The sequence below is a fragment of the Mustela nigripes genome, chromosome 2, assembly GCF_022355385.1.
Source record: "Mustela nigripes isolate SB6536 chromosome 2, MUSNIG.SB6536, whole genome shotgun sequence".
Classification (NCBI taxonomy): Eukaryota; Metazoa; Chordata; class Mammalia; order Carnivora; family Mustelidae; genus Mustela; species Mustela nigripes.
Window position 1 is genome coordinate 97,320,358 of NC_081558.1, and position 21,352 is coordinate 97,341,709.

The following is a 21,352-nucleotide window of genomic DNA, read 5'->3' on the forward strand; positions in this document are numbered from 1 at the left end:
ATACACAATGGAATACTATGCAGCCATCAAAAGAAATGAAATCTTGCCATTTGCGACAACGTGGATGGAACTAGAGCGTATCATGCTTAGCGAAATAAGTCAAGCAGAGAAAGACAACTATCATATCATATCCCTGATATGAGGAAGTGGTGATGCAACATGGGGGCTTAAGTGGGTAGGAGAAGAATCAATGAAACAAGATGGGATTGGGAGGGAGACAAACCTAAGTGACTCTTAATCTTACAAAACAAACTCAGGGTTGCTGGGGGGAGGTGGGTTGGGAGAAGGGGGGTGGAGTTATGGACATTGGGGAGGGTATGTGCTTTGGTGAGTGCTGATTCACAGACCTGTACCCCTGGGGATTAAAATACATGTTTATTAAAAAAAAAAAAAAAAGCAAAATGCAAGAAAAAAGACAGTAGGGTAGCAGGCTTGAAGCACTGGAAAAAACAAACAAACAAAAAACGATCAATGTAGATCTCTGTAGTCAGCAAAAATATCTTCAACAATGGAGAGATAAAGATGTCTTGAGACATATAAGAGCTTTAAGAACTCATCACCAGCAGACCTGCACCATCATGCACATGTACACACAGGCACGAACACATATGCAAGTTAAAGGACATCCTTCAGGCAAAAAGAAAACAATATCAGATGGAAATATGAAACTTTACCAGGGTTCAGCATTTTTGAGGCCTTCTACATGTTTTTAGAAGTAAAGTTTTATTGGAAGGCAATCACAACAATTTGTTTACCTTTATGTTTGTTCTTGCTCTATAATGGCAGAGTTGAATAGCTCAAAAAAGACTATATTGGCCCCAAAAGCCCACATATTTTCTATTCAACCTTTTGCAGAAATAGACTGCCAATCCCTGATCTACCCTAAAGAATAAAAAGTACCAGAAATGGTGACTGTATTGACAGTTAAATAGTTTACTGTCTTTAAAAAATAATTGAATAAATAACCACTTAAGTAACCATTTATTTGTACATGTTATACTTTTGTATTTTTTGTTTATAATATATATGTGAGTAAACAATAGTAACATAAATACCAGAAGTGAAGAAATGCAAGGATGTGAGTATAACGTTCTTATTCTATACATGAAGCAGCATAATATTATTTGAAGGTAAACTATGATACAGACTACAATCCATAATGTGACCACTAGAATAACAAAACAAAGAATTTAGCTAATAACCTGCAAGAAGAGAAAAAAAATTATAACAAACACTCACCCTATTTTTTTAAAAAAGGATAAAACAGTTGGTAAGAAAGAAAACAAAAAGAAAGTGAGAGACTTTTTAAAATTAAATCAGTAACGCTCATGTAAATGGTCTGAACACTGCAACTTACAGGGCAGAAACTGACAGACTTGGTAAAAAGCAGAATAAAATTCTGTGCTGCATACAAGCAATGCATTTTAATACAAAAACACAAACAGATTAAAAATAACAGAATGAAAAAAAGATGTATCGTTGACACCAGTAAAAAGAAAAGTCAGGTGCCAGGTTAGATCAGTCAGCTTCTCCCTTTGCCCCTTGCCCTGCCTGTGCTCTCGCTCTCTCACTCTCAAATAAAGAAAATCTTGGGGAAAAAAAAAAGTTCAGTAGCTATATTAATATCAAACAAAAGGACATTTCAAAGCAAAGAGTGTCACAAATGTCATCAGGGATATAAAGAGGGTCATTTCATAATGATAAACGGGTCAGTTAATTAAGACCTAAAATTCCTAAATGTTTAAGCCAAGGTAACAGCTTGAAATTATATGATGTAAAACCTGACAGAACAGGAGAAATAGATAAGTCCACAACTACTGATATTTTAATATTGAGAGAACGAGCAGAAAAATAAGATGTAGTATATTTGAATAACATTATCAACCAACCTTACATGATTGACATTTATAGAACCCTCCAGCCCGTAACAGCAAAGTATTCATTATTTTCAAGTACACAAAGAACAATTGCCAAAAAAGACAACATTCTGGGCCATAAAAGTCTCAATCAATTCTAAAAGGTTCAAGTCATGTGAAGTATGTTCTGACCACAAAAGAATTAAAATAAAAATTAGTAATAGAAAGAGTTCTGGGCACATCACCCTCAAATATCTGGAAACTAAATAACCCAAGGCAAAGAAAAAATCAAATAGGAAATCAGTATTCTGAACTAAGTGAAAATGTAAACACAACAGAATTTGTGGGATATGCCAAAGAAGATCATAGGGAGAAATTTATAGTACAAAACACCTATGTCAGAAATACGAAAGTTCTCAAACCAGGGGGCTCAGCCTCAACCTTAAGAAGCTAAGGAAAAAAAAAAAAAAAAAAAAAAAAGAAAAAGCAAAAAAAAGGGAAAAAAAAAACCAAAGAAAAAAAAAAAAAAAAAAAGAAAGGAAACAATAAAGATTAAAGTAGATATCAATAAAATAGAAAACAGAAAACAACAGAGAATCAATGAAACCAAAGCTGGTTTTCTGAGATCAGTAAAGTCAGTAAACCTTTGGGCAGTCTAACCTGTGTAAGAAAAAAACACAAATTACAAATATCAGGAATAAAAGAGCTGACATCACCATAGTTCTACAGATATTAAAAGGGATAATAAGGGATTATTGTGGACAGCTTTATTCCTATAAATATGACACTTTAGATAAGTGGACAAATTCCCTAAAAGATATAAAACACCAAGCTCAGTAAAAAAACAAAACAAAACAAACAAACAAAAAACCAGATAACCTGAATAACCATATAGCTACAAATGGAATTAGTAAAGAAAAATGCACCCACAAAGATAACTCTAGGACTAGATGGTTTCATTGGTGAATTTCCACAAAGCATTTAAGGAGAAAATAGTACCCAGTCTACACAAAATATTCCCCAAAAAACTGAAGAGAAAGAATACTTCCCAATTCATTCTAAAGACTAGCATTACTCATACGGCAAAACCAGATAAAGAAATTACAAAAAACTACAACAGACAAACATTCCTTATGCACACAGATGCAAAACTTTAAAACAAAATTTTAACAAATGTAATTCAACAAAATAGAAGGATAATATGTCATTACCAAGTGAGGCTTATCCCTGTAACTCTCATACACTAGTGGTGGGAATGGAAAATGGTACAACCACTTTGCAAACAGTCTGGCAGGATCTTAAAACCTCCCAAAAACCTGTATGATCCAAGCATTGCACTAGCAGATATTTACTGAGAACAAAGAGAGCATAGGTCCAAACAAATATTTGTAAAAGAATATTCACAGAGGCTTTATTTATGATCGCCAAAAACTGTCAACAATCCAAATAAACTTTGATCCTTACCTTACACTACACACAAAAATTTATGTTAGGTTGAGACTTAAGTGGGAAAATTAAAAACCATAAAGCTGTGGAAGGACACAAGAGAAAATTCTTCATGACATGGCATTAAGCAAAGGTTTCATAGTTAGGACACAGAAAAATGACATCCATAAAAAACTGATAAATAATAGACTTCATCAAAATTATAAAATGTCTGCTAATTAAAAGACATCATGAAGAATGTGAGTAGGAGGCAAGCTATAGTGTGGAAGAAAACAGTCACCAAACAGATCTGAAAACAAACTGGCATTTAGGATATATAAAGAATCCCTACTATTTGATCCTTAAAAGACAAAGAACTTGATTTTTTATGCAGAGGAATGACTTGAAAAGACACTTCCTCAAAAGAAGACATACAAATGGCTAAGAAACTCAAGAAAAAATGTTCAACACCATTTGTCATCAGAGAAATGAAAATTAAAACTATGAGATACCACCATGTACCCATTAGAATGGCTAAAGTTTTTTAAACTAACAATATCAAATCTTGGAGAAGATGTCGAACAACTAGAATTCTGAGGTATCTTAGGTGGGAATATAAAATAATACAACTTTGGGAAATGATCTTCCAGTTTCTTATAAAACTAAATACATACTCTCTGGGCCAGCAATTCTTCAACTAGTATTTACTGAAAACATGTCCACACAAATACTTGTATAAAAGAATGCTTATAGCAGCTTAATTCATAATGGGTGAAGTGTGTAAACCCGGTGATTCACAGACCTGTACCCCTGGGGATAAAAATATATGTTTATAAAAAATAAAAAATTAAAAAAAAAAACTTAAAACATAATGGCCAAAACATGAAAAAGCCCAGGTATTCATCAACAAGAAATTACAGCACAATCATGCAAAGGAAAATGCAGTATATTCACAAAATGGAGTACTTCTCAGCAATATAAAACAGTACATTATGATAAATGCAACAATTTGGATGAAACTCAAAACATGCTGAGTGTAAGAAGCTTTACACAAAAAAGAGCATTTATATTGTGTGATTACATTTATATGATGTTGTAAAAAGGCAAAATTAACCCATGGTGAAAAAAACAGAACATTGGTCAGCTCTAGAAGGTTAGGATGTGATTGGCTGTGAAAGCGTATGAGGATACTTTGTAGGGCGATAGTGATATATCTTGACGGGGATTTGGATAACACAGGTCTATGCATTTGACAAAACTCAGTGAAAGGTATACTTAATATTTGTACATTTCATGTTTTATAAAATTTACTTCAAAGAAAAAGAACTATTAATAAATATTAAAATTTAGTCAATGATATATGCATGCTGAAAAAGGTACTCATGTCTACAACTTGTTGTGAAACACAAAAAAATAAGATGAATTGATGGATGGATAAATGGATGGATATTTAATAAAGCAAATATAGTAAAATGTTGACAGAATATCTAGATAGTGGGTATACAGATGTTCAGTATCAAATTCTTTCAACCTTTTTTGCAATTACTGAAAACTGTTCTTAAACATTGGAGGAAAAAGTTGTGATTTTGAGAATAGAAGAGATTGGAAAGTCTAGATGCTAGAAACCAGGGAGCAAAAAATTTTTATCAATGCACAGTACTGCCCAGGGACCATGGAATTCTGCAGGTCATAATGTATGTCAGTTTTGTCCATCTTATAAGGGACATGAATAAATCCAGCTATCCTAGCTTGACACTAGCCAATTAAGATCATCAAACAAATCTCTTTGTTCTGATAATCATGCTGAATAAGCAGCCTTCTGGTGATTATAATCTAGCTTCCCATGGAGATTTTTAGAGAAGGAAAAGAGAATATACTGGCCAAACAACAGCTAACTGGCAATTAAAGCTTTTACTTTTAATTAATTAATGGGAGGATTATGATTTCTATAATAGACTTTAAAGTCTGGTTAGACTGAATTATGTGCATTAAAGTGGATCAAATCTCGGTCTACCAAAAACAAAACTGACTTCTCAGCTGAGAAAACTGATTACAAGATCAAAAACAATGATTTGTTTTCAAAACAGAATTTTAATACCTTAGAATCAGAAAGGCTCCTGAGATCATGGTGATTGTTATCTATTTTTTTTTTCATTAATCATTGTTGAGACACAAATTAATGTTTTTCAAGACTGCTTTCAAATGGAATCAACTCCAAAAAAGCATCATATCAGGCATAAAAGACATAACATTTTCTGGATTAAAGCAAGCCTATATTACTTTCTGGAATATATTCTCATTAAAGCACCCAAGTATGATACAGCAGATATTAACAGACCATACTCATTATTAAAAGTATACATTTAATTACCTGTGTATCCTCAGTATCTGGGAAAGAAGTCTGAGATGCTGTTTCATGTTTTTGCAATGTTGGTCTGCTTAGAAATTGACTAATTTCTTTGGATTTTTGCTGGAGTTGATCTAAGGAAAAGAAAGTAAATAAATAGAAATGATCTCTGCTGCAAGTCTGAAACTTGATAAGCTATTACCTTATAGAGATACCACCACATGCTATTCACTCTTAATTAAAACTATGATACCAATGACAACATGTTTTTAACAACAGTTTTTAACGGTTTAAATGCTCTGAAGGACCAAAGGCCATCTCAGTAAACCTCTTCCTTAAAAGGTCAAATAAATGGTCTTAGAATTTTTCACAAAGTCATTTTTCCTTTCCCCCTTGAAAATGCCTTTAGTATTTTTAAATTTTATTTTCTTCACTCTTCAATGAAGCATTATGAATCCCACTAAGATAATATAGCACAACTCTAAACATGTACATAGTCCAGATAAGAGGACAATGTGCTCATATAATATACTGTTTCCACATAATATCCCCCAAGGCTTTCTGGTTAATGTTTAGTTCCTCAATGGAGATCTTCAACTTAACCCTTTCTGAAATCTTTCCTTTAAACATTCTATCAGAATTAAATTAAATTAGAGGCATGTATTACTTTATTTTTTAAAATTTATTTATGTATTTGAGAGAGAGAGAGAGACCAAGACAGAAAGCATGTGCACTCTGGTGGGGGAGGCACAGAGGGAGAAGAGAGAGAAAATCCCAAGCAGATGCCACAATGCCATACTGAGCGTGGAGCCCAGTGTGGGACTCAATCCCACAACCCATGAGATCAGAGCCTGAGTTGAAACCAAGAGTCAGATGCTTAACCAACTGAGCCACCCAGGTACACCTGTATTACTTTTCATTAAACCTTCTTAAAGGATAAAAGTTTTCCTTAAAAAGAGTTTATCACTTATAGGTATTTAGATCCATCTTTAGAAGTAAGGATGACTCCATTCAATTCAGTCTCCTGACCTATGTACCTAGATCTATCCTGAGTTTTCCAAAAATCAATTCAAATCCTACTCATTTCAGTCACTGACCCCTTCAGATGGAGGTCACTTTTCACATAGCATTCTTTCTAATCTAGGAGACATTATAATGACCATAATGATTATAATACTAAGCCAGATTATACCTTCAGCCAGAAAAAGGACAAATGACAATGAGTTCAAAAAAGATGAATTCTTATTTCTTCTACTTATTCAATTGACATGAGCAAATCATGTCATTAACAGATCCCAGAAATTTGTAAATAGGAGCCACTCAGGTGCTAAACAAGAGGACTTGAAAGGCAATCAAATACTGACCTTCCAGTTGTTGAATGGTCTGGGCTGAATGAACTGCCTGTTCACTCTTATCTTGGACAAGCTTTGAATTTTCCTCCTTTAGAGCATCACAAGCAGAGTGTAGTTCTTGCTCAGTCTTTTGAAGACTCAAAATGTGAGAGATCTTCTCTTCCATTTCTGCTTTGTGCTTCTGTTCCAAAGCACTGTACCGAGACTGTAGTTCAGCCTGAGCTTGGCCTGCTTGCTCAAGCTGTTCCAGAAGATGATGCATTTCTTCCTGGAGGTTATGGAAGGCTAATTTTCTCTCTGCCACCTCAAGTTGCATCTTTTCCATCAGAATCTTGGACTCTTGTCTTTCTTTTTCCACAGTGCTCCTTAAAGTATTATGCTCAGCTTCCATCTGCTGTAATTGCTGAGAGAGAATCTAAGAAAAAAAGGCAAATCCTCATGAGCCATAAATTCATTCTTTCATAAGCATAGTGAAGTGCCTCTTCTGCGTGAAGCCTGGGGCAAGACACCCACGACCAAACCTACAATTGCGTAAGACCCTGTTTTCACTTCTTCACACTTTTAACAATTTATATTCACACATACTTATTTGTGCCACTATCTCTTACTTCCTATCTCTCCCATTACAAAATAAGTTCAATAAGGGAAGGGACTTTATTTTATCATCATTGTTCTCCCGCATCTAGCATAGTATATGTCATACTGAGTACCTGTTGCTCAATAAAGAGTGAATGAATGCAGTTCCTGCCCTCATGGACTCAGAGTTCAGTTGGACAGTCATATTTAACCAGCTAATTATAATTCAAAAATCGTAGAGGCCTTGTAAAGAGATACTTACAAGGTATTAGCAGGAGCAGAGAAGAAGGGAAGTTTGCCAAAAGTCACATAGCTATAACTATTTATATAGTAACTATCTAGTAAGAGGCACTGTCTGACAGCTAAATAAGGGCCTTGGGATCAGGATATAGGTCTTATTAGGATGGGAGATACAGGACAACGTTTCTATGGAAGAAATTCCTCAAAGACAGTTGAAAATCAAGGATATGACTGCCCATCTCCAGCAGCATGCAGCACCCAGATGAACAAGCAGAGAATGGGGGCTGCAGCACCAATTCCATGTTAGTACTTGGCTTCTTGGATGTGATGAGACAAAAACACAGGGAATCCAAGGGCTGATGAAAGACTAGTCCAAATGGTCAAACATGAGGCAACAGCAGCCGGGGAAAGGAGAGAGGCCAAGAAAGAACTAACATACCAAAGGAACAAAGTGAAAGGATCAAGGGACCTTAATGAGAATGAAGGTCAAGACGGACTGAGAAAGGGAACGACAGGATGGGATACAGCCTGGGATAGGATACTTGAGCTTAAGATTTTGGAGTATCAGTGTCTGATCACTTTAGATTTGAGGAATACTGCATGGTGAATTACTTCACACCAACAGAGAATCAACAAAAACAAACAAGGGATAGTACATAAAGCACAAGAACCAATCAAGATAGTAAAGGAGCAAAACGACACGAAGGAAAACTCACTAGAGGAGGACAGAATGACATTCTAGAGAAACTAGGACCCTTGACCTAAAAGCACAAAGAAAAACAGTCACAATGAAAGATGTGAAATACAAGCTTTGTCAGGGAAAGAACGGTATCTGTCTTTCTTATCACTGTATCACCACCACTTAAGCAGAGGATATTTGTTGAAAGGATGAATAAATGGCATCAATGCTCAGAAGACATGATTTTATACATGCTGCCTGGAAACTACAGTGGAAATGGGGGATGGAAGGCACACCTGGGGGGCTCAATCAGACTCTTGGTTTTGGCTCAGTTCATGATCTCAGAGGTGTGAGATCGAGCCCCATGTCAAACTCTGCCCTGGGAGTGGAGACTACTTAAGATTCTATCTCTGGAGGGGGCAAGATGACGGAAAAGTAGGAGACCCCCATTTCAACCAGTCCCCTAAAATAAGCTAATTATCTACGAGAACACTCTGAACACCCACGAAAGCAGCCCGAGATGTAGGATTATACACTTCTGGATCTCTACAGGGCAGAAGACACCAGTGGAGAGGTAAAGCAGAGTGGGAACAATTGGACTAATATAGGAAGATAAACAGAAGGGGAGGGAGCCACTAGAAGCAACCCATTTTAAAGTAATACCCCAATATAAGTGTCCTGTGATGGGGACCAGCATTGACTGAGAGTCCGGTTAAAAGCACTCAAAAAGAGTAAAAGATCTTAAGAGGCAACTGGGGTTATCGGGCAGTACAGGCACAGCCTAAGCCCACGGTCCCAGAACAGCCACCACCAGCAACCATCCATGCCAGAGAGAGTGCAGCGGAGCCCCCAGGGTTGCAGGGATTGCACCACGCTTCAGCTGGGCACACTCCTGCCCCCACATGAGAGAGTCTGGTGACAGTGCCAGCCTGTGCTCCCAGGAATTTTTGCGCACTCTGCAACTGGGGTCTGACCCACTCCCTGCCAGTGCCCGAGAAAGCTCCATGCAGGCGCTAGACAGCAGTCTCTAGGACCAGACAATGGTCTGGACTCTCCCAGCCAGGGCTGAAGGAACTCAGTGCAATCTCTGTGGTGGCAGCCTGAGGTCTGGACCCCAGATAGTAGTCCCAGTGAAGGCAGCCACCAGAAGTGGGCTCCCTGGACTAATATCGCTCATGGTTTTAGGGGTACAGGGGTGCAGAGACAAGTGGGCACTTCAGGCAACCTGAGACAGTGTTTGGGGATGTGGTCTGCCTGTGGGAGGCTGCACGACTCAGCGGAGTTTGCAGAGGAGGAGTCTGTGTGTTCTGGACCACCTTCTCTCTGAGACGGAGGTCTGGGTACAGTTTGCTTTCCAACAAACCTCCAAAAAGCCTGCAAAAAAGCCGCCAAAGAAAAAAAACCCTCCAGAGAATAAAAGCCTGAAAAACTGGTTTCCACAGAGCCCAGCCCCTTGACCAGGGGCAGGAGGACTCAACCCAAGCAAGACTGACTGAAAAACAACACAGCAGTCCCCTACCCCAGAAAGCCAGCCAAAAGAACAAGAGGACAACCACCACAGGGTCACCATAAAACTGTAAAATGCCAATATGGGTGGAAACAATATATTGCGCCAAAAACCTGTATATTTCATAGAAACAACTTTTATTTTTAATTCGTTCTCATTATTCTTGTTCTTTTTTTAACCTACTTACCATTACAATAGAGGTTCAGTATAACATATACTATAATAACCTTTTAACTTGAACTTTTTTCATACATATACCTCTGTTTTCTTTTCTTACAGGCAATACAATGGCACTAAATTCATGTCTGTCAATAGTTACCCTGAATGTAAATAGACTAAACGCCACAATCAAAAGACACAGAGTATCAGAATGGATTAAAAAAAAAAAGTATCAAAATGCTGTCTACAAGAAACCCATTTCAGACCCAAAGACACCTCCAGATTTAAAGTCCATGCTAATGGACATCAAAAGAAAGCTGGGGTGGCAATCCTTATATCAGATCAATTAGATTTTAAGCCAAAGACTATATATAATAAGAGATGAGGAAGGACAGCATATCATACTCAAAGGGTCTGCCCAACAAGAAGATCTAACAATTGTAAATATCTATGCCCCTAACATGGGAGCAGCCAACTATAAAAACCAAATAACAAAATCAAAGAAACACATTGACAAGAATACAATAATAGCAGAGGACTTTAACACTCCCCTCACCGAAATGGACAGATTATCCAAACAAAAGATCAACAAGGAAATAAAGGCCTTAAATGACACACTGGACCAGATGGACATCACAGATATATTTAGAACATTCCATCCCAATGCAACAGAATATAAATTCTTCTCTAGTGCACATGGGAACATGCTCCAGAATAGATCACATCCTGGGTCATAAATCAGGTCTCAACCAGGATCAAAAGACTGGGATGATTCTTTGCATATTTTCAAACAACAATGCTCTGAAGCAAGAACTCAAGAGGAAAGTTGGAAAGAACCCAAATACATGGAACTAAAGAGCATCCTTCTAAAGAATGAATGGGTCAACCAAGAAATTAAAGAAGAATTGAAAAAATTCATGGAAACAACTGATAATGAAAACACAACGGTCCAAAAACTGTGGGACACAGCAAAGGCAGTCCTGAGAGGAAAATGTATAGCAGTACAAGCCTTTCTCAAGAAACAAGAAAGGTCTCAAATACAAAACCTACCCCTACCCCTAAAGGAGCTGAAGAAAGAACAACAGAGAAAGCCTAAACCCAGCAGAAGAAGAGAAATAATAAGGATCAGAGCAGAAATCAAGGAAATGGAAACAAACAAACAAAAAAAACCAATAGAACAAATTAACGAAACTAGGAGCTGGTTCTTTAAAAGAATTAATAAGATTGATAAACCCCTGGCCAGACTTATCAAAAAGAAAAGAGAAAGGACCCAAATAAATAAAATGATGAAGGAAAGAGGAGAGATCACAACCAGCACCAAAGAAATACAAACAATTATAAGAACATATTATAAGCAACTATACGGCAGCAAATTTCACAATCTGGAAGAAATGGAGAAATTCCTAGAGACATATAAACTATCACAACTGAACCAGGAAGAAATAGAAAACCTGAACAGACCCATAACCATTAAGGAGATTGAAGCGGTCATCAAAATTCTCCAAACAAACAAGAGCCCAGGGCCAGACGGCTTCCCAGGGGAATTCTACCAGACATTTAAAGAAGAATACATACCTATTCTGCTAAACTGTTCAAAAAATATAAATGGAAGGAAAACTTCCAAACTGATTTTATGAGGCCAGAATTACCTTGATCCGAAAACCAGACAAGGATCCCATCAAAAAAGAGAATTACAGACCAATATCCTTGATGAACACAGATGTGAAAATTTTCACCAAAATACTAGCCAATAGGATCCAACAGTACACTAAAAGGATTATTCACCATGACCAAGTGGGATTTATCCTGGGCTGCAAGTTTGGTTCAATATCCTCAAATCAATCAATGTGATAAAATACATTAATAAAAAGAAAGAACAGGAACTATATGATACTCTCAATAGATGCTGAAAAAGCTTTTGACAAAGTACAGCATCCTTTCTTGATCAAAACTCTTTATAGTGTAGGGATAAAGAGTACATACCTCAATATCATCAAAGCCATCTATGAAAAACCCACTGTGAATATCATTCTCAACGGAGAAAAAACTGAGAGCTTTTCTGCTAAGGTCAGGAACATGGCAGAGATGTCCATTATCACCACTGCTATTCAACATAGTACTAGAAGTCCTAGCCTCAACAGTCAGACAACAAAAAGAAATTAAAGCATCCGAATCGGCAAAGAAGAAGTCAAATTATCACTCTTTGCAGATGATATTACACTATATGTGGAAAACCCAAAAGACTCCACTCCAAATCTGCCAGAACTTGTACAGGAATTCAGTAAAGTTTCAGAATATAAAATCAATGCACAGAAATCAGTTGCATTTCTATACACCAACAACAAGACAGAAGAAAAAAGAAATAAGGAGTCAATCCATTTAAAATCGCACCCAAAACCATACAATACCTAGGAATAAACCTAACCAAAGTGGCAAAGAATCTATACTCAGAAAACTATAAAGTACTCATGAAAGAAATTGAGGAAGACACAAAGAAATGAAAAAATGTTCCATGCTCATCGATTGGAAGAGCAAATATTGTGAAAATGTCTATGCTACCTAAAGCAATCTACACGTTTAATGCAATCCCTATCAAAATGCCATCCATTTTTTTCAAAGAAATGGAGCAAATAATCCTAAAATTTATGTGGAACCAGAAAAGACGTCGAATAGCCAGAGGAACAAAGAAAAAGAAAGCCAAAGTTGGTGGCATCACAATTCCAGACTTCAAGCTCTATTACAAGGCTGTATTCATCAAGTCAGTATGGTACTGGAACAAAAACAGACAGCTCAATGGAAAAGAACAGAGAGTCCAGAAATAGACCCTCAACTCTATGGTCAACTAATCTTCAACAAAGCAGGAAAGAATGTCCAAAGGAAAAAAGACAGTCTCTTCAACAAATGCTGTTGGGAAAATTGGACAGCCACATGCAGAAAAATGAAATTGGACCATTTCCTTACACCACACATGAACACAGACTCAAAATGGATGAAAGACCTTAATGTGAGAAAGGAACCCATCAAAATCCTTGAGAACACAGGCAGCAACCTCTTCGACCTCAGCCACAACAACTTCTTCCTAGGAACATCGCCAAAGGCAAGGGAAGCAAGGGCAAAAATGAACTATTGGGACCTCATAAAAATCAAGAGCTTTTGCACAGCAAAGGAAACAGTTAACAAAACCAAAAGAAAACTGACAGAATGGGAGAAGATATTTGCAAACAACCTATCAGATAAAGGGCTAGTATCCAAAATCTATAAAGAGCTTAGCAAACTCAACACCCAAAGAACAAATAATCCAATCAAGAAATGGGCAGAGGACATGAACAGACATTTCTGCAAAGAAACATCCAGATGGCCAATAGACACATGAAAAAGTGCTCCACATCACTTGGCATCAGGGAAATACAAATCAAAATCACAATGAGATATCACCTCACAACAGTCACAATGGCTAAAATTAATAAGTCAGGCAATGACAGACGCTGGCAAGGATGTGGAGAAAGGGGAACCCTCCTACACTGTTGGTGAGAATGAAAGCAGGGGCAACCACTCTGGAAAACAGTATGGAGATTTCTCAAAAAGTTGAAAATAGAGCTACCCTATGACCCAGCAATTGCACTACTGGGTATTTACCCTAAAGATACAAACGTAGTGAACCGAAGGGGCACGTGCACCTGAATGTTTATAGCAGCAATGTCCACTATAGCCAAACTATGGAAAGAACCTAGATGTCCATTGACAGATGAATGGATAAAGATGTGGTAATATGTGCGATGACGTGGATGGGACTAGAGGGTATCATGCTTAGAGAAATAAGTCATTCGGAGAAAGACAACTATCATATGATCTCCCTGATATGAGGAAGTGGAGATGCAACATGGGGGGTTCAGGGGGTAGGAGAAGAATGAATGAAACAAGATGGGATTGGGAGGGAGACAAACCATAAGTGACTCTTCTTTTTTTTAAAGATTTTATTTATTGGGGCACCTGGGTGGCTCAGTGGGTTAACCCTCTGTCTTTGGCTCAGGTCATGATCTCAGGGTTCTGGGATCGAGCCCCGCATCTGGCTCTCTGCTCAGCAGGGAGTCTGCTTCCTCCTCTCTCTCTGTCTGCCTCTCTGCCTACCTGTGATCTCTGTTAAATAAATAAATAAATAAATAAATAAATAAATAAATAAATCTAAAAACAGCTAGCTAAATAAATAAATAAATAAAAAGATTTTATTTATTTATTTGACAGACAGGGATTATAAGTAGGCAGAGAGGCAGGCAGAGAGAGGAGGAAGCAGGCTTCCTGCAGAGCAGTGAGCCCAATGCGGGGCTCGATCCCAGGACCCCGGGACCATGACCTGAGCCGAAGGCAGAGGCTTAACCCACTGAGCCACCCAGGTGCCCCCCATAAGGGACTCTTAATCTCACAAAACAAGCTGAGGGATGTTGGGGGGAGGGGGTTTGGGAGAGGGGGGTGGGGTTATGGACATTGAGGAGGGTATGTGCTATGGTGAGTGCTGTGAAGTGTGTAAACCTGGCGATTCACAAACCTGTACCCCTGGGGATAAAAATACATTTTATGTTTATAAAAAATAAAACAGGAATATGAAAAAAATAAATAAAACATGAATATGAAAAAAAAAAAGATGTGGTAAATACATACAATGGAATACTATGCAGCCATCAAAAGAAATGAAATCTTATCATTTGTGAAGACTGTGGATGGAACTAAAGGGTATTATGCTGAGCGAAATAAGTTAATCAGAGAAAGACAACTATCATAGGATCTCCCTGATATGAGGATGTGGAGAGGCAATGTGGAGGATTTGGGGGGTAGGAAAAGAATAAATTAAATAAGATGGGATTGGGAGGGAGACAAACCATGAGACTTAATCTCACAAAACAAACTGAAATTTGCCAGGGGAGGAGGTAGGGAAAGGGTGATTAGGTTATGGGCATTAGGGAGGGTATGTGCTAACGGTGAGTGCTGTGAAGTGTATAAACCTGGCGATTCACAGACCTGTACCCCTGGGGCTAGTAATACATTATATGTTAATAAAAAAATTTAAAAATTAAAAAAAAACAGTATAACAAACATCAATGTATCCCACACCCAGGAAAAAAAAAACACTACTAATTTTTTTAAAAATGCTATCAATGAGATCCAATCTAATCTAAATACTCTAACAGCTAGGGTAACTGAGGCAGAAGACAGAATTAATGTTCTAGAGGACAAACTGATAGAGAAAAAGGATCAGGGGGAGGCCTGGAACAAACAGTTTAGAAGCCATGGAAACAGAATTAGGAAAATAAATGATGTCATGAAATGTTCCTAAATCAAAATTACTGGTATCCCTGAGGGGGAGAAGAAGGAAAGAAGACTAGAAGATATAGTTAAACAAATTTTCCATGAAAATTTTTCTAATCTGGGGAATGGAACCAGTGTTTGTGTCCTAGGGGTAGAAAGAACACCCCCAAAGATCAACAAATCTAGAAAGACCTTGAGGCACTTGACTATGAGGCTCTTGACTATAAGACTGACAAATCATAATTTTAGACAAGAGCTTTTGAGAGGAAATCAGGGAAGAGATTCCTTACATAAAGAGGAAGGCCCATCAGAATAACATCAGACCTGTCCACAGAAACCTGGCAAGCCAGAAAAGGCTGGCAAGACATATTCAGGGCACTTAATTAGAAGAACATGCAGCCAAGCATACTTTATTCAGCAAGGCTGACATTCAAAATGGATGGAGAGATAAAGAGTTTCCAAGACCAGCAGGGTTTAAAAGAGTATGTGACCACCAAGCCGGCACTGCAAGAAATAGTAACCGGGCCTCTATAAAAGAAGAAAGAACCCAAGAGTGTCACAGAACAGAAATCTACAGAGACAATCCATAGAAACAAGGACTTCACAGGCAACATGATGTCAATAAAAACATATCTTTCAATCATCACTCTCAACGTGAACAGCCTAAATACTCCCATAAAACAGCACAGTGTTGCAGACTGGATAAAACAGGACCGGTCCATATTTGCCTGTAAGAGACCCATCTGGAACCTAAGGATACATCCAGACTGAAAGTGAAGGGATGGAGAAGCATCTTTCATACCAAAGGGCCTCAAAAGAAAGCTGGGGTAGTGATTCTCATATCAGATAAATTAGATTTTAAGCTAAAAACTATAGTCAGAAATAAAGAAGGACACTACATCATTCTTAAAGAGTCTATCCACCAAGACGATCTAACAATTGTAAATATTTATGTCCCCAATACAGGAGCAGCCTACTACATAAGACAACTGTTAATCAAAATAGTCATATTGATATGAATACATTAATACTAGGGGATCTTAACATACCACTCTCAGTAACAGATCATCCAAGCAGAAAATCAGTAAGGGAACTAAAGCACTGAATGACACATTGGACCAGATGGACTTCATAGATATATACAGAACATTCTACCCTAAAACAACAGAATAATCATTCTTCTCACGTGCAAATGGAACCTTCTCCAGAATAGACCACATGCTAGGTCACAAATCAGGGCTCAACCGATATCAAAAGACTGAGATTATTCCCTGTATATTCTCAGACCATAATGCTTTGAAATTGGAATTTAACCACAAGAAGGCTTAAAAATGAATTCAAACTCTTGGAAGGTAAAGACCACCCTGCTTAAGATGGTTTTGATCAACCAGGAAATCAAAGAACTTAATTCCTGGAAACCAATGAGAATGAAGACACTTCAGTCCAAAACCTATGGGATATGGCAAAGGCGGTCCTAAGGGGGAAATACATAGCCATCCAAGCCTCCCTCAAAAAAACTAAAAAATCCAGACCACAGCAGCTATCTCTACACCTTCAAGAACTGGAGAACCAACAACAAAATTAAGCCAACACCACAAACAAGAAGGGAATTAATCAAGATTAAAGCAGAGATCAATGAGATAGAAACTAGAGATACAGTAGAACATATCAACAAAACTAGAAGCTGTTTTTTTGAAAGATCATTAAGTTCGATAAACCATTGGCCAAACTAATCCAAAAGAAAAGAGTGAGGACCCAAATTAATAAAATTATGAATGAAAAGGGAGAGATCACAACTAACACCAAGGAAATGGAAACAATCATCAGAAATTCTCATCAACGGTTAGACAACAGTAAGTTAAGCAACCTAGAAGAAATGGGTGCATTCCTGGAAAACGATAAACTTCCAAAACTGAATCAGGAAGAAACTGACAACTGGAATAGACCAATATCTAGTAAATAGAGTGAAGCAGTGATCAAAAACCTGCCAAAATACAAGAGCCCAGGACCTGATGGATCCCTGGAGAATTATAACAAGCATTCAAAGAAGAAATAATACCTATTCTCTTGAAGGTGTTTCAAAATATAGATACAGAAGGAAAACTTCCAGACTCTTTTAATGAAGTCAGCATTACCCTGATCCCAGAACCAGGCAAAGTCCCCACCAAAAAGGAGAATTTCAATATCCCTGATAATGAAATATCCAATATCCCAAATAACCAATATCCCTGATAAATATGGATGCCAACATTCTCGAAAAGATCCTAGCAAATAGAATTCAACAGTACATTAAAAAGATTGTCCACCATGACCAGGTGGGATACATTCCTGGGCTACAAGGATGGTTCAAAATTCTCAAATCAATCAAAGTGACAGAACAAATCAATAAGAGAAGAGAGAAGAACCACATTGGTCCTCTCAATTGATGCAGAAAAAGCATTTGACAAAATCCAGCACCCATTCCTGATTAAAATGCTTCAAAGTACAGGGATAGAGGGAACATTCCTGAACTTCATAAAATCTATCTATGAAAGACCCACAGCAAATACCATCCTCAATGGGAAAAAGATCACAGCCTTCCCATTGAGATCAGGAACACAACAAGGATGCCCACTCTCACCACTCTTGTTCAACATAGTATTAGAAGTCCTAGCAACAGCAATCAGACAACAAAGAGAAATAAAAGGTATTCAAATTGGTAACGAAGAAGTCAAACTCTCTCTTCGCAGATGACATGATTCTTTATATGGAAAACCCAAAAGACTCCACCTCCAAACTACTAGAACTCATACAACAATTCAGCAACGTGGCAGGATACAAAGTCAATGTGCAGAAATCAGTAGCTTCCTTATACACTAATAATGAAAATACAGAAAGGGAAATTAGAGAATCGATTCCATTTACTATAGCACCAAGAACCATAAGATACCTGGGAATAAACCTAACCGAAGAGGTAAAGGATCTGTACTTGAGGAACTACAGAACACTCATCAAAGAAACTGAAGAAGACAAAAAAAGATGGAAGACCATTCCATGCTCTTGGATTGGAAGAATAAACATTGTTAAAATGTCTATATTGCCTAGAGCAATCTATACTTTTAATGCCATTCCGATCAAAATTCCACCGGTATTCTTCAAAGAGCAGGAGCAAATAATCCAAAAATTTGTATGGAATCAGAAGAGACCCCGAATCGCTAAGGAAATGTTGAAAAACAAAAATAAAACTGGGGGCATCATGTTACCTGATTTCAAGCTTCACTACAAAGCTCTGATCACCAAGACAGCATGGTACTGGCATAAAAATAGACACATAGAACAGTGGAGCAGAGTAAAGAGCCCAGATATGGACCTTCAACTCTATGGTCAAATAATCCTTGACAAAACAGGAAAAAAATACAGTGGGAAAAAAAGACAGTCTCTTCAATAAATGGTGCTGGGAAAACTGGACAGCTATATGTAGAAGAATGAAACTAGACCATTCTCTTACACCGTACATAAAGATAAACTCAAAACGGATAAAAGACCTCAACGTGAGACAGGAATCCATCAGAATCCTAGAGGAGAATATAGGCAGTAACCTCTTCGATATCAGCCACAGCAACTTCTTCCAAGATATGTCTCCAAAGGCAAAGGAAACAAAAGCAAAAATGAACTTTTGGGACTTCATCATCAAAAGCTTCTGCAAAGCCAAGGAAACAGTCCACAAAACAAAGAGGCAATGCACGGAATGGGACAAGATATTTGCAAATGACAGCACAGACAAAAGGTTGATATCCAGAATCTATAAAGAACTCCTCAAACTCAACATACAGAAAACAGACAATCATATCAAAAAATGGGCAGAAGATATGAACAGACACTTCTCCAACGAAGACATACAAATGGCTATCAGACACATGAAAAAATGTTCATCATCACTAGGCATCAGGGAGATTCAAATTAAAAGCACATTGAGATACCACCTTACACCAGTTAGAATGGCCAAAATTAGCAAAACAGGAAACATGTGTTGGAGGGGATGTGAAGAAAGGGGAACCCTCTTACACTGTTGGTGGGAATGCAAGTTGGTGCAGCCACGTTGGAGAACAGTGTGGAGATTCCTCAAGAAAATAAAAACAGAGCTTCCCTATGACCCTGCAATTGCCCTACTGGGAATTTACCCCAAAGATACAGATGTCATGAAAAGAAGGGCCATCTGTACCCCAGTGTTTACAGCAGCAATGGCCACGGTCGCCAAACCGTGGAAAGAACCAAGATGCCCTTCAACAGACAAATGGATAAGGAACGTGTGGTCCATATACACTATGGAGTATTATGCCTCCATCAGAAAGGATGAATACCCAACTTCTGTAGCAACATGGACGGGACTGGAAGAGATTATGCTGAGTGAAGTAAGTCAAGCAGAGAGAGTCAATTATCACATGGTTTCACTTATTTGTGGAGCATAACAAATCGCATGGAGGACAAGGGGAGTTAGAGAGGAGAAGGGAGTTGAGGGAAATCAGAAGGGGAGGTGAACCATGAGAGACTATGGACTCTGAAAAACAATCTGAGGGGGCTGAAGGGGTGGGAGGTGGGAGGTTGGGGGAACCAGGTGGTGGGTACTGGAGAGAGCACGTATTGCATGGAGCACTGGGTGTGGTGCAAAAACAATGAATACTGTTACGCTAAACACACATTTTAAAAATTTAAAAAAAAAAAAAAAAAAGATTGTCCACCATGACCAGGTGGGATTCATCCATGGGATATAAGGGTGGCTCAACATTCACAAATCAATCAATGTGATAGAATAAATCAATAAGAGAAGAGAAAAGAAGCACATGGTCCTCTCAATTGACACAGAAAAAGCATTTGACAAGATACAGCATCTGTTCTGATTAAAACGCTTCAAAGTATAGGGATAGAGGAAACATTCCTCACCTTCATTAAATCTATCTATGAAAACCCCACAGCGAATATATTCTCAATGGGGAAAAGCAGACAGTCTTCCTTTGAGATCAGTAACACGACAAGGATGTCCACTCTTGCCACTGTTGTTCAACATAGTACTAGAAGTCCTAGCAAGAGCAATCACACAACAAAAAGAAATAAAAGGTATTCAAATAAGCAAAGAAGTCAAACTCTTTCTCTTCGCAGATGACATGATACTTTATATGAAAAACCTAAAGGACTCCACCCCCAAACTACTAGACCTCATACAGCAATTCAGTAATGTGGCAGGATAGAAAATCAATGTCCAGAAATCAGTTGCTATCTTATACACTAACAATGAAAATATAGAAAGGGGAATTAGAGAATTGATTCCATTTACTATAGCACCAAGAACCATAACATACCCGGGAATAAACTTAACCAAAGAGGTAAAGGATCTGTACTCGAGGAACTACAGAACACTCATGAAAGAAATTGAAAAAGACATAAAAAGATAGAAGAGCATTCCATTCTCATAGATTGGAAAAATAAACATTGTTAAAATGTCTATACTGCCTAGAGCAATCTATACTTTCAATGCCATCTCAATCAAAATTCCACTGGCATATTTTAAAGAGCTGGAACAAACAATCCTAAAATTTATATGGTACCAGAAGATACCCCGAGTTGCTAAGGAAATGTTGAAAAAGAAAAACAAAACTGGGGGCATCAAATTGCCTGATTTCAAGCTTTACTGCAAAGCTGTGATCACCAAGACAGCATGGTACTGGCATAAAAACAGACACATAGACCAGTGGAACAGAGTAGAGAGCCCAGATATGGACCCTCAACTCTATGGTCAAATAATCTTCGACAAAGCAGGAAAAAATACACAGTGGAAAAAAGACAGTCTCTTCAATAAATGGTGCTGGGAAAATTGGACAGCTATGTATAGAAGAATGAAACTCGACTATTCTCTTACACCATACACAAAGATAA

At 37.8% G+C, this 21,352-nt stretch overlaps 1 protein-coding gene across 1 annotated transcript in view; it reads right to left on the minus strand.

Annotated features, from left to right (window-relative positions):
• The window catches only part of GOLGB1 (golgin B1), a 113,724-nt gene that overhangs the window by 51,736 nt on the left and 40,636 nt on the right, over positions 1–21,352 (minus strand). The window contains exons 7-8 of the mRNA XM_059388333.1: positions 6,993–7,395; positions 5,653–5,762 (exon numbers count right to left, since the gene is read on the minus strand). Coding sequence (XP_059244316.1) covers positions 5,653–5,762; positions 6,993–7,395 — 513 coding nt within the window. The remainder of the gene's footprint in view (positions 1–5,652; positions 5,763–6,992; positions 7,396–21,352) is intronic.